General features: G+C 35.0%; 2 protein-coding genes across 3 annotated transcripts; one reads left to right on the top strand and one right to left on the bottom strand.

The window, feature by feature from the left end:
- The first annotated feature begins 3,395 nt into the window (after positions 1-3,395).
- LOC105324623 (uncharacterized) lies at positions 3,396-7,454 on the top strand. The gene is made up of 3 exons (XM_066085228.1): positions 3,396-3,415; positions 3,798-3,837; positions 6,476-7,454. The coding sequence occupies exons 1-3, from the start codon at positions 3,396-3,398 to the stop codon at positions 7,388-7,390; spliced, it is 975 nt and encodes a 324-aa protein (XP_065941300.1). The 3' UTR covers positions 7,391-7,454.
- A 581-nt stretch (positions 7,455-8,035) lies between these two features.
- LOC105324622 (kelch-like protein 6) lies at positions 8,036-11,864 on the bottom strand. 2 transcript variants are annotated; one of them, XM_011423745.4, is made up of 2 exons: positions 11,419-11,864; positions 8,036-10,239 (listed from the first exon to the last, which is right to left on the bottom strand). In XM_011423745.4, the coding sequence occupies exon 2, from the start codon at positions 10,189-10,191 to the stop codon at positions 8,440-8,442; it is 1,752 nt and encodes a 583-aa protein (XP_011422047.3). In that variant the 5' UTR covers positions 10,192-10,239; positions 11,419-11,864; the 3' UTR covers positions 8,036-8,439. The 2 variants fall into 2 exon arrangements, with proteins under 2 accessions (XP_011422047.3, XP_011422048.3); XM_011423746.4 differs by lacking the exon at positions 11,419-11,864 and adding an exon at positions 10,816-11,026.
- Between the last annotated feature and the right edge of the window lie 1,844 nt (positions 11,865-13,708).

Raw genomic sequence — 13,708 nt, 5'->3', positions numbered from 1 at the left:
GTTTTCTTTTGTCAACCGTCACTTCCGGTACTCACCAGAAGAGTTCAAACAATTCATTTTTTTCACAAGTTTAACTGATTATCTTTGGTGTTTCATCTGCTATGATTAACAGTAGTGTACACTAAACATATGTATAAAAAACCCTAGCTTTTATTTTCATAAACCTCTTTTGTTCGTTCGTTTTCGGTCTCGAGACAAAAAACCTAGATTCACCAAGATCGCAGATTTGGCAGAGAATATCTATATTTCATCGTATCATATGAAAACAAAATCGGACGGAAGACCTACTCGTTACTCGTAACGAGATCTAGTTTATCATCTGTTTTATCCCTCTTTGAATAGCGTCATCAATGATTATAATTGTACCAAATACGATGCATTGAAACGATATATAAGGAATATTGTTGGGTTTGTTTCACATTTGTATTCACTAAGGGACACAACCCAATTTATATATTTGTAAGATTATTTTTTTTTTCAAAGCAGAAGTCTCTTCCTCTGTCAAGCAAAGATCATAAGCATAAATATCGTATACAGAATTGTTAATATATCTATACTGACCCCAGTCCGTACGTGACTAATAATAAAAGTTCAATGTTTAAAGTTCAGTTAACAATTATAATATCCGTTGATCGCTGTCAAGAAACGAATCATCGTTCGAGAGTTTTTAATCACCCTGATCATTTCGGTGGTACATGTATTATGAATTTTTGTCACTTATTCGTCCTGGTCAGTATGATTGACGTTATGAACTTCATAGCTGTTCAGTAGATAGTTCATAATAAGCGTTTATTTCTTTACTTTATAGGGGTTATGTATTTTTTTTCTGCAATGATCGCTGCCTTCATAACCCGCATGAAGCACCAAAACAGCAATTTATTGTTTATATTTACATCTATCTTATAACAAATTAATAGATTGATTGTAAAAAGTAAGTAAAATTCACTAAATTGCTGTTAATGTACATGAGTACGTTAGCTAAAAGAAACAGTTAAAACTTCTATTTTTATATTTTGAGTCTGAAATCATAGATATTAGTTTGTGCAGTCCGCTTTTTTCTTAGGTCGCTGAAGATTTCAACCAATCGACAAACGGGACATGTAGATTGCAGTCTGGCTGTTTTATAGAGCAATGAATTAACTATAAGTTTCAAATAGAGGGATCATGCTCGGACTGAAATCTACGTGATCCAGTTCTATCTGGTTTATCGATTGGTCGAAACATTCAGCAATAAGAAACAACCAATGACAGCACGAAATTTAATTACTGAGCAATTATAATGATTTCAGACTCAAATTCCAAAAGAAGATGAATAGTTTTGCCAGTGATTTTTCTCTTATCTAAGGTACTGGAGTACATGAACAATTAACAATTTTAATTACGTTTTACAATTAATTAATTTGTTCGTTAAAAATTATAAATATAAACAATTAATAACTTTCTTTGGTGATTCATGCGGTTTATGAGCAACATTGCAGAAAAAAGAATAATCAGTGGTTTAAACGTCCATGCTTGGATATTAGGAGTCCAAGGGGCCAATCCATATACGCCATGTAATATGAAAACGAACTTAAAAAATATAATGATTTTTTTTCTCTGTATATTTCCATATTTATGCACCCTACATGCAAAATAAATTACATCAATATGCAAATATTATGTTCACATGATTGTATGAACATTTCTTTATAATGAAGGTAAATAATTATTTCACAGATCTTTATTTTAATATAGTTTATACTTATTTCTGTCAGTCTCTGACATCATACATGCAAGATGAACCATGTGACTTATTAATGACAGCATAAGAGTTTAGAGATATGTCTACGTGTAACTTATTATTCATGTCCACATTCATACGGAAGTTAGAAAAAAAACCTGCTGACCACTCCTTGTTTCCGGAAATAATATTTAAGAGAGCTCGACGGTCGTTGCCATTTTAAGGTGGAATAACACATCGTCATAAAACGGCTGACCTCTGATCAAAACGACATTTTTTTAAGGATTCTATCGACGGTAAAATAAAACTTACTTCATAGCCTAGTGGATAAAGTGTCGGGCTTGTGATCTGTACGTACCGAGTTCGAATCCCGCTGAGCCTTTTGTTGTTATTTGATGAATTGATTTTTTTAAATATCATCCCTAATTTGCAATGTTTTGCTTATTTGACATATATATAGTTTATTTATCATTATATCTTTCATAATCAAATAATTTACAGTTAATTTGAGTGACTTTTTTCCAGGTGTGTTATTCCACCTTAAAGAATTTTGATTTCCTTAAGAAGGAAAGGTACATGTATGCACAAAGGAAATGATAAAATCTTAAAGCTAAAATACTTGGATTATTTCCTTACTAAATATTAATAACAGTTAATTGACAAACATGCATTTTTCAAAGTTTGATACAGATCTTATGATTAATTTGCCCCCCCCCCCCCCCCTCTCTCTGATCCTTAACCTCATATTTTTAATATTCATGTTGTTCTTTAGGTAAAGATTATGAATGAATAAAGGAAATGATCAAATTTTAATGCTAAAATACTTGGATTATTTCCTCACTTAATACTAATAATAGTTTTTTGCCAAACATGTATCAAAGTTAAACACAGATCTTATGGTTAATGTGTTGACACCCCCCCCCCCCCCTGGGATCCTTAAACTTATATTCTAATATTCATGTTTCTTCTTTATGAAAGGATTGGGAATGAATAAAGAACATTGAATCTGGAATGAACGTCTGGACTTTCGTATCATTGAGACACTTTCCCTATAGCAGCTGCGACCCCGGAACATGATTTCGGCTAGCTAAAACTACTTACCGATCTCTCTATGTGAATGGGTTATAATTATCATTCCCTTGGTTTTAAACAGACTGGTGTGGATGCACTTTAAACTTTGTATAGAAATGTTGGTATTTGTCAAAATATAACGGTATCCTCTACGAATATTTTTTACAAAAAAGTATTTGACCTCTCTCGGCCGACGGATGATAAACATGATAAGTTACAAGACATTTTGTTAACATTCAAAACAGATTAACGTGCATTTTTCATCATCAGCGTACTGTTATTCACAGATTTTCATTCAATATTCATAATATCTTTTCTTTTAAAAACTGCTGTTGAACTTTTGATTTTAAGCACTGTTCATTATCACATCATTTTATATTTTTTTTAAACTGATGTTAGCCTATTAATTTTTTTCGTTATATTTAGTATAAAATACTGATGTATGTTTTACTTTTTTCATTAGTATGAAAAATATATCAAATTGTTTTTTAACTACTACGTTTGCTTATGTTACACTCATGGATTACAACATGTGCAATATAGGAAAGTTAATGTAAGAAATGGGAACTTGAACTTTTCATACCTTCTCCTAATAAAAGCCTCAATGGCTACATGTAACGAACGGTAACCGTGCAAGCTGATTTCACAAAACAACCTCCCTTTTCATGTCCGACAACGCATAGGTACATGTAACGGAATTATGTATGAATATGATTATATGAACAAGAGTAAGAAACAATCAATACAGACTGAACCCCTTCACCAGACCTGCTTCTAGTCCAAACATGGCGAGTCCTTGTATTTCTCTGGTCCCTGTGTGCATCCTTCTTTCTATCTCTCTTCTTCCGGTTCTGTCTGGCAAGTATCAATTTTGCTTATACTTATCTTTATTGTAGATAGGTTAAATATATGAGAATACCTAAATATTTATATTTTGTTAACCCATCTTATTTTACTACTAGTATTTATTGAGGAATATAAAATTTAACCCGTTTTGCCTATAAAGATTAATTGGATATTTTTTTTTCTCATCAGCTCGCTACGTGGTAAGTGCAGTTACACTTTCCCTTTATTTAGATATGGTCCCATGGTTGGAAGAACATAAATTGTGAAAGAAAATATATATATTAACTGATAGAATTAGTACTTTTATTGATGAACATTAAGGGGGATATGATGCCATCTTGTACATTTGAAGATAAGAATATAAACATTTCTTGAACTGGCTTGTTTCTGTCCGAAACTGGTAAAAAAAAATGTTGCCAAATGATATAAAAGCAGTAAATATGAAGTCATACATCCCATTTTGTTTGAAAAGTATGCATACAAGAACATGACAATGTCTTTTTAATGACCCAGAACAGCTGACGGACTGCGCAGCTACAGACTTATTTTGATTATTTAAAAATCTGAAAAAAAATGAAGGGGATCATTGATATGCTCTCTACAACCATTTGTTGAGAAAAACTTTGAATTTTGCTCATTTAAGTTGTATCTTTGTCAGAAACAAGCCAGCTCAAGAAATGTTTACATTCTTATCCTCAAATGTACAAGATGGCTGCACGTCCCCCTTAAAGTATAAAAATAATACCTTGTATGCCTGGGATTTGGAAACGACAATATATATATATATATATATATATATATATATATATATATATATATATATATATATATATATATATATATGCAGTAAATCAATGAATATAGTTATGATAGAAAATAAAGATTAACTATAGCTAACCACCAAAAAAAAAATTAGGACCACTCGACATGTAAAGTAACAAAAGCAAGAGCGACCGATGAATAAATAGTTCAAGGCAACACCTAATAAACAAAGTATGCAATGGTGAAACTGTGTAACTACTTGTGGAATGTGTTAGAGGCTCCAAACTTCCTCATTGTCCGATTGTTATCCAAAGTCCACTGCTTCAAACTGTTATAAAACACTTAATGTCTATTGATATTTTTTAGCAAAAATTTTGAATTATTATCAAAAAAAATTATTATAAAAAATAAATCATCCCCAGAAACGGAAGGCATTGTCGGACGCATATCCAGGTAGTAGTTCTCTTTCTTTTTAATTGGGGGGGGGGGGGTCAGTGGGTCATTATAATGATGTTTATTCAGAAGGTTCAACTTACGCAGTTACTATTAGTTACAAGTATGCTATATTTAGACTTCCTCAAGTCTAAAATTGGGGGGGGGGGGGGTGAAACCCCTGACCAAGTGCCCCCCAGTTAAACGTTTCTTGTAAATAACCTTTGATATATTGATCTATTTTCAACAAACACCAAGAGTGTCATTTTGTTAAAACAGGAATATAAGTATCACTATTGTAGAAGTGATACTATTATAATAATAGAAGATTACGATCAGTGGGATATTTCTAAATTTGTTTTAATGGAGACCAACAATAGTATTGTACTGTTAACATATTACATTTGGCAGTGTATTCTATATGGCGTTTTTAGGCGGAAAACTGTGTCCGCTAAATTAAGCACATCGCCAAATGTAAAATAAATAAGTAGATGAATAGGTACATTCAGAAATGCGCTAAATCAAATTCACGCTAGCTTGTTGAAAAATCATATTTCCGTCAAATATCGTACACGTTAAAAATAGTACGTTAACTTTACAGTAGTTTGATAGGCCTATAAATGCCTTACCCCTAAAGTTCCGCGCAACACCACCTTTCTTTTTTCAGAAAAGTACATAATTATACTTTCTAGCTGTGCGGATTCTCTAATTACTGCCAATTTATTTCCTTTGGCTGAGAGAGACGCCGTTTTTGAGCCAACACGATCATGTATACATGCATATGTTGAAAACAACTTTCACGTGAAATAAAATGAATTTTTAAGATAAAAACTCATTGAAGGGCAAAACTTCGGTATCTATATAATGGTTACCAGAAAAGACGACCCACATGCATATGCCTAATTGTGATTTTAAAAACGCCAGTAGGAAGCTTGGAAAAGAGTTATTACACAATTTACCACTGTCAAGTTAAAAGTTCATGCAAAATGCAGAAAATATAAATAAATAAAACCAATAGTCGATAATGAAAAAGAAGAACAACAAACATGGTTAAAGACAAACGAAAACCAGGTCTAAGCTGTTTAAAAAAAGAAAGTCAATGTTTAGAGCAAAAAAAGTTTTTCTTGCATAACATAGTAATGAAACTGGAATTCCAAAAACATCTCTTCCTTGATTGTTTGACAGTCGCATCAATACATTTAATGAGTGTATGATACTTTATATATACTTGTAATATTCTGTTACATATGTATTCACGTGCACCATGGGAAACTGACAAGGTCGATTAACAGTACAATGCTGATAAACTGCTCTCAAACAATCGTTTCCTTTTGTTACAGATAATTTAGCGATTCAATTCGAGTTGATGTTTTTCACTTGTAAATAAAACACATTGTCAAGTACAAATCATTAAAACTTTAGTGTTTCATTTCAAAGGGCAAAATTTCCCAAAGTTTACCGATCCTGCAAGATCTTTCTATTTATTCCACAGCTTTCCTTCAGTGTATAGGTCATGTTTTTAAACACGCACTATTAAAGATAAAATTACGTTATTTCATTTTTTTTTAGAATTGCTTAAAAGTTTTATTAAATCATATAATGACAATTTAATAATGTAATGAACTTTACATACTTTGTTTTCAGAACAGCGAACTGCCGACCATTTTGTCCCGCACTCCCCTTCTAATAAGACGTGTCTATGAACCCAAGACACTCTATCCACACACTCACTACATACCACAAGGTACCATCCCTTTCCACGGGAAGTCCAAAACAACTCACGGAGAAGTGGTCGGAAAATTCCATGGCGGTGTTTTCAAGGGAAAGTACTGGTCCAAACATTTCTCCGGAACCTTACGTAAAAACTATGGAGGGAGGGCTCTAAGTGACCGGTATGAAGGAAACAAGAGTTTGTATCAGGGGCAAGTCGTGGGAAGATTGAAAGACAGAGGCTGGTACAGGGGCTTGTATAAAACTTACAGCAAAATCACATATTACCGAGGCAGTCTTCAACCAAAAGCACCGAAGCCACGGAGATATAACGCAATCAGCCGCAAACCTGTGTGGCCGGTTCAGAGAATATATTCGCCATTCAGCGCCTATACCGGGTATTATTCAGGGCTCAACAAGTACCCAAGATCTCCCTACAGGTTTTACAAAAAGTTCACTAACTATCCGCGGTACACGGGCAATCGATTTTCTACGTTTAAGAGCATCAGCGCACACTCTCGGAAGCTCCCGTACCCTGCTTATGTACCCAAACGGAACGGAACGCCAAAAATTCATCAAATTACACTGGTTGCTAAGAAACATCGACTAAAGAAACAGTTCAAGCGGAACTATTTAAGAAAAGGGTCAAAATTCCCGACTTTAAAAGTCTCTCAAGTAAAAATTCGAAAATTAAAACGAAATAAGAGTAAAAAGAAACCGAGGCGTGGAAAAAAAGGAAAATCATCCAAAAGCAGACGCGAGTTCATCCGAAAGTTTGCCAAGAAATTAGAGAGAACCAGAAAAGAAGCTAAGCAGAAAGCAGTTTTGAAGAGAGTAATAAGCATATAATGTGGAGAAACTGCATCGTTTTATGTTTGTTAAATTGTTAAGAATAAAGATGTGGGTAAATTAGCATTGTATGTTCATTCTCTCTCTCTCTCTCTCTCTCTCTCTCTCTCTCTCTCTCTCTCTCTCTCTCTCTCTCATACATAATTGCATCATATGATATATATAATATATAACTGCAATATTTATCACGTTTTCACAGAACACTTTGCGTTATTACATATTAAAACCTGGTATTCCAGCGTGAAAGAAAGTACACATATTCTGTTTTAAACAGAACAAAATATTACGTAAAATATCAAGTATTTTAAGCATCTAGATAAAATCAACAAATATTAGTCATGTTGAGAAATAAGTGGGTTGTTTTGTTTTACATTTCTTTTCCTATGGATTTCCTCCTTATTTATATTCCAAAAATGCCACTCCCTTGATTCTTTTGTAGAGGTGTTTTTATTCGAAGCTTTACAAACGATACTGCAAAATGATATCTTAAGAACCTCTAAAGATTTTATCACATTATGCAATTACATCACATAATTGCATGCTCATGCTTTAATGAACACATATTCATATTCGAGGAGCATTATCTCTCCCTCTCTTTCTTTCTCTCTCTCTCTCTATATATATATATTTGCATGCTTATGAAAGTAAATCATATTTATTTCTGACGCCTTCTCGGTAACGGTAAATATTATATAAGTGATAACAATTAAAAGTTTACGGCATGCAACAAGGTATCTTTATTATAAAGACTTCGAACAGAAATAACAAAGCTATGCACTTTAATTAATGTCTCGGTTTGATATTAATAATATGTCCCACACCGTCACAAGTACATTGTCCTTACCACCACTCTTAATTATAAAATCGTTCTCAAGATTGAATCCCTTTATAACGGACGCCGGTGAATAATGTTGAGAGATCCCACTTAGGCAACACGTGTCGAGTCTGATTAGAAAAACCACAATCACGTGAATCACCGGATCCGGAAGTGAGGAAATGCAATATTGCAATCTTATTTCCCACCATGCACACAAAAATAAAATCTGCAATTAGCAGGCCGAGTCCGCTTTCAGGGGAACTAGATGGTCTTTGGGTATATTAATTTTCACACAGCCGTCCACTAACCGCGGGGTGAAAAGCACGTCCCCCAGGGTACGGCACTCCATGGTATCTGTGTCACACTGCAGGAAGTCGTTACAGGGCTTGGTGTTCTCTATCACCCCGCCAATAATAACCACTCCCTTGTTTTGTTCCACGACGCCGAAATGCGTCCTCTGAAAATTCTCGAACCGCGCAACGAACTTGCACGCCGCCCTCGAATCCTCGCTCTCTTCGAAATATTCGATCACTCGACCGTCGTACAGAACGAGAAACATTCGATCGTTGAACACACAAGATCGAGTCAGTTTACACGCCATTGGTATCTTGACCGTCAGAATCACACAGGTCTTAGTGTTGACGTTATAACACTGTATAACAGACGTATCCATTCGGCTATTCTCCTCGCCGCCGAAAGTGTAAATGTTTTCATTTCGGTAAATCGCGGCAAAACAGCTCACAGGCGTAACGAGTTCTCCCGCGGGCTCCCAGCTTTGATGGGAGATGACGTATTTCTCCACGCTTTTCAACATCTGATTCCCGACCCCCCGGTCACTATCGTAACCCCCCAGAACGTAAATGCCGTCGGTGACAGCTACGCATGCGTGCCTCCGTCGGCCATTTAACAAGGACGGTAACTCTGACCAGACGTTCCGATTGACGTTATACCATATAAAACTGTTTTGCTTCATGCCTCCGCCGGTGATGTAGATGTCATTGCAGTAAGTCACAGCGGCAAACTCGATGCCCGGATCATAAGGAAGAGAAGCCAGTTTAAACCAAGTCTGTTGTCTGAAACTGTAACAGTACGTGGATGTGGAGCGCGTGTAAGGTGGCTTTGTTGCCTCGCAACCTCCCAGAACCACCAGCACGTTTTCTAAACTAGATGTTGCGCGTACCCGTGCAACCTTTGTTGCCATTTCGTGCTGCCGGGCTGGGAGAAGGTGGTAGTCTTTTACAATATTGATAAGATCTAGACAATTAGGATCTTTGGCAATTTCTGGCTTTCTCTCCAATTTGACGAGGTATTCTGTCCTAACGAACGCAAGTCTTACTTCTTGTAAAAATTCACACATATGATCTGCATGTTTTTTGTTTTGGTCCAACCAATAAAATATAATGTTACACAAATCTTCCTCTGATGCGACATTCAAGTTTTCTTGCCTTATGATTTCAATTATCTCCTTCGGGTCCAGGTGATAGAAATCGTCCAACTTGGACACTTTTCCGAAGTTGTCCAGAATGTGTCTGAAAGCTGCGACTTTTATGATTCGACAGTTGTTTAAAACGGACACCTTCCACAAATGGATACAGTTCTCAGTATCAATGTGTGGTTTGAGATACGTTTCACACAATTTCTGCAGCGCTCTGATTTGTAGAAACGCCGATGTCTGTAAGAGAGCGATGGCCGATTCGACTTCGAGTTCGATTTCCCCTGTGTAAATAAAGTTCATGGCTTTCTTGAAAGTCCTCGGTTCCATCTCCTCAATCACGACAGAACCGGTCAGGCTTTCTTTCATCCCAGAACCAAACATGGAGTCAAAGTAAGACGACATTGTCGCGAGGACCGCCTTATGGCACAGAAAAGTCTCGTTTTGGACCTGGATTGTGACGTCAGAGTGGTCCCCGCTCAGCCAAAGGCGCTTCAGGCCCACGAAGAACGTGTTGATGTGATCTTCCCTCATATCCAGCTTGCCTGACATTCCAGCGTTTTTGTTTTCAGGGTCTCACTTATATAAACCGACCTCAACCTGGAACGGATGTTGATGTTAATGTATATTTATATATAAATCATCTAAACGTATGTAATTTTGAATTCAATTTGGAATTCATTCAGCATTTCCTTTTTAAAAATGAAAAAAAATGTTAGCAAATGCGGAAACTTTTTTCAAGCATTGAAATAAATAATTGTCGTTTTATAGGAACATTAGATATAGGAATGTTTTATTTGGTATTATTTATTGCCTTAATAGTACTGCATGCCACGTTAACATTTCGTACATTGTAACTTCGCCTAGATTGTAACTTTGCCTTAAAAAAGTGTGATTAGTCAATTTTGTATTTCATATGAAAATTATAAATATTAGTTTAACAAATGAATGTTATCGATATTATGCGGGATAGAGGATAATAAAATTGAGATAGTCGCAAGGGAGGGGAAGGATAAATGCAAATAATTTAAACCATTAAACTCAATTTTGTCGTATCGTTTTATATGAAGACAATTTTTAAGGCAGAAAAACTATTAAAACACAAATACAGAGAATCGGTCATTTCCTGCTTATATAGGAAACTACGGAGAAAAAAATGTCCCCTGTTAATTATACCTTGAATATTTCTGTTCGATAAAGTCCATTTATAAAGTTGTGTAACATGATCCAAACGACACATGAAGGAATAAAGAGAGGGAAGGGAACCCGATACTGCCGTGATTCATTCAACTTGTACGGAAACGTCCGCGTGTGCTTGGCAATAGCTCAGAGTTAAACTTCAAAAGCGTTTCATTTTGCCACATTTATATTGCATTACATGGAAACACCTCTCATATACATATTTAGTGCAAATTTTGTTTGCGACATTAACCGAGAGCGTAATAGGGATAAATTAGGTCGCGCCACATAAAGTGTCTGCCATTAAAGCTATCAATGTACATGTATTAAGTCCACTTACAATTCGTATGGTTTCAATTCACCACACCGAGTTCAGAAATGAAAATAAAAATATTCACTAAAGGTGTTTTCAAACTAATCGATGTAATCTCAGTTTTGTTCTAATCTAAACATAAGTTCGATTACGGTTTCAACGATATTATTCATTGTGATTAGAAAACGGGTACATTACGTACACAAATAATGAATTTGCAAGTCATAGCGAAGGTGATAAAATATATATGTACAAGCTTCCATTGTTAAATATTTCACAATACCTACCTTGAGATCAATAGCTCCCTATTTTGTTCCTTCAAACGTTGAACTGAAAGCAAACTTACACATCGTTTCAATGTGTATACAAGTTAAAAAATGTTCCTCATAATATCAAGTCATCGCAAAATTTACACACCGCTGAGTCGGCGCTGACGGGGGACATAAATGCAACAGCCCAACCGGCCCGGCCCGACATTCCATCAAATGAACGTTCCAAAAGTTTCGTCGATTGTTATGGTCGTCATTTTCCCCTTTATACAAGGTCTTAAGAAATCTGTAAAATGCTCAGTGTAAGCTACTACACACGCGGTGCCCCCTTTACTGAGTGTCTCTTCCTGTATGGAAGATATATCGTTAAGAAATATTAGTGGGGGTTGTCTGATATCGATGTGTACCACGTTAGTGTATATCTATCCAGACCGCGGCATAGGTGTTCATTCATCCAACAGCAAACCTGTTTGAAATGTGTATATTTAACTGGGTCGATTTTACTGCACTTAAATCACAGGTGCAAAACGAAGAAACAGCTGTCAATATGAACAATGCGCTTGTTGAAATCAAGGTATAGATGTAGTTTTTTTCAAGTTGAATGTTTCGATCGATAAAACAGGTTTCTGAATTTAAAATTGTCACGTTGCACGAGGTAAAATGTCGTTTAACTAGACAAAAAAAATATTTTTTGGATTTCTGTTAAAGATAAGACACAATAAATGGATTTAAATTTTAATTAACACGTGTCCTAGGCTTGTTGTGTCTCGATTCAAGAACGCATTGGATTCCAGTCCCTCAAAAATCAACGTTTCATGCATACTAGAGTATTTAAAGTTTTAGTATGCATGTCTAAATTTTCTTAAATTTTCTTTTATATTTAATTACAGTACTTTGATTAAAAACAACAGCAAAATAAGAAATATTTTATTATTTGTCTTTAAAACAAACCACAATACATATATTTTTTCATTCCGACATAAATAATATTGGCAACATGTTCCATGGCAACGGATCGAGCAATTGATATACAATTATTTAACCATCAAGAGCAGATTTCGAGGATAACATAACATATATAATTATGATTATCATTATAAAAATTATATGTATTTGTTGAGAGGCATTGTACAATGTAGATACATGCAAGTTCATTGAGATGTGGTCGTATAACGTTTTCAGTAATTTATGCATTCCTAGCTGTAATCCTTCCATCATGCATTTTTGTTTCATAAATATTTCGACCAGCATGTACCCCCTAGAGGGAGGGGGTAGGGAGTTCCCACAGAAAATTAAAACTAAAAAGATTAGATAGATTATTATCGAAAATAGACCTCTTATTCCCTATTCCACTCCCCCCCCCCCCCCCCCCCCCCCCCCCCCCCCCGGAAAACAAACATATCATTCGTTCTATCTCAGGAAAGAAAATATTGCATTGTGGTATACATAAAAGAATCCATTTGACTCTCAAACATGCTTTCATAACACAACAATATCTGAATATTTTGTAGAGTTCACACTACCTACATTTTAGACCAAAAAAAAAATAATAATAAACGCGAGCAGAAATGGAAAGCCTGCAATATATTTTTTTTTCTTCTTTTTCCTATTAAAAAAAATGCCAGTAAGTAATAAGTATCCAGGAAGGAAATTTGATACAAACGAGATCGCATTATTGCATTACACGGAAAATCACTCTCAGATATCTGGACAAAATCATGTAAGTCTTAAAGAGGCTCAACATAATTATCAATCAGATATGTCTAAAACTTTAATGTTTGTATAATTGACTGTTTAAGGAGAGAGCTTAAATTGGCAGATTGCCGGACGCTCCAATCCTTAATATTTAATATTTTACTTTATAAAATATTGTTAAGATTAAATCTAAAATAAATGTCTAAAAATTATGAATATTTTATCTTAATTCATAAACTATAGCTCAGTAAATAAAACATTCCAGATATGTTAACTTAAAAATGTGAAAGTTTTCCTATATCTTTTTATAGATCTCTTCTTCTTATATAGTCTAAAATAGCCTCGACCATTGGGCCCTCTACATAAAATAGAAATGTTATACACATGTACGTTATCCATATCCATATGTGTATTAAAGAATAAGATATATCAAAGGGTCCTTGACTCCGATTAAATACTTATTTGAAATATTTCTTTATCTCATACGTGTGGTGTATACTACCCGTTTGATAAACCTTTGCTATATCAAACGGGTGATGCTTTATCAAATACTTCCGGTCCGAACTATTTTTGACACAACACCCCCCGCTTCAATGCTTCAGTGATTTGCTAG

This window comes from Magallana gigas, chromosome 1, assembly GCF_963853765.1.
Source record: "Magallana gigas chromosome 1, xbMagGiga1.1, whole genome shotgun sequence".
NCBI classification, from domain to species: domain Eukaryota; kingdom Metazoa; phylum Mollusca; class Bivalvia; order Ostreida; family Ostreidae; genus Magallana; species Magallana gigas.
The sequence above is the reverse complement of the archived record's forward strand: the minus strand, read 5'-3'. Positions and strand labels throughout refer to the sequence as shown.

Coding starts and splice junctions, on each gene's coding strand:
- LOC105324622 (XM_011423745.4), bottom strand. CDS start 10,191: ATGTCAGGCAAGCTGGATATGAGGGAAGATCACATCAACACGTTCTTC.
- LOC105324623 (XM_066085228.1), top strand. CDS start 3,396: ATGGCTACATGTAACGAACG. Junction 3,416..3,797: donor ATGGCTACATGTAACGAACG/GTAACCGTGCAA, acceptor TTGCCTATAAAG/ATTAATTGGATATTTTTTTT. Junction 3,838..6,475: donor TCTCATCAGCTCGCTACGTG/GTAAGTGCAGTT, acceptor CTTTGTTTTCAG/AACAGCGAACTGCCGACCAT.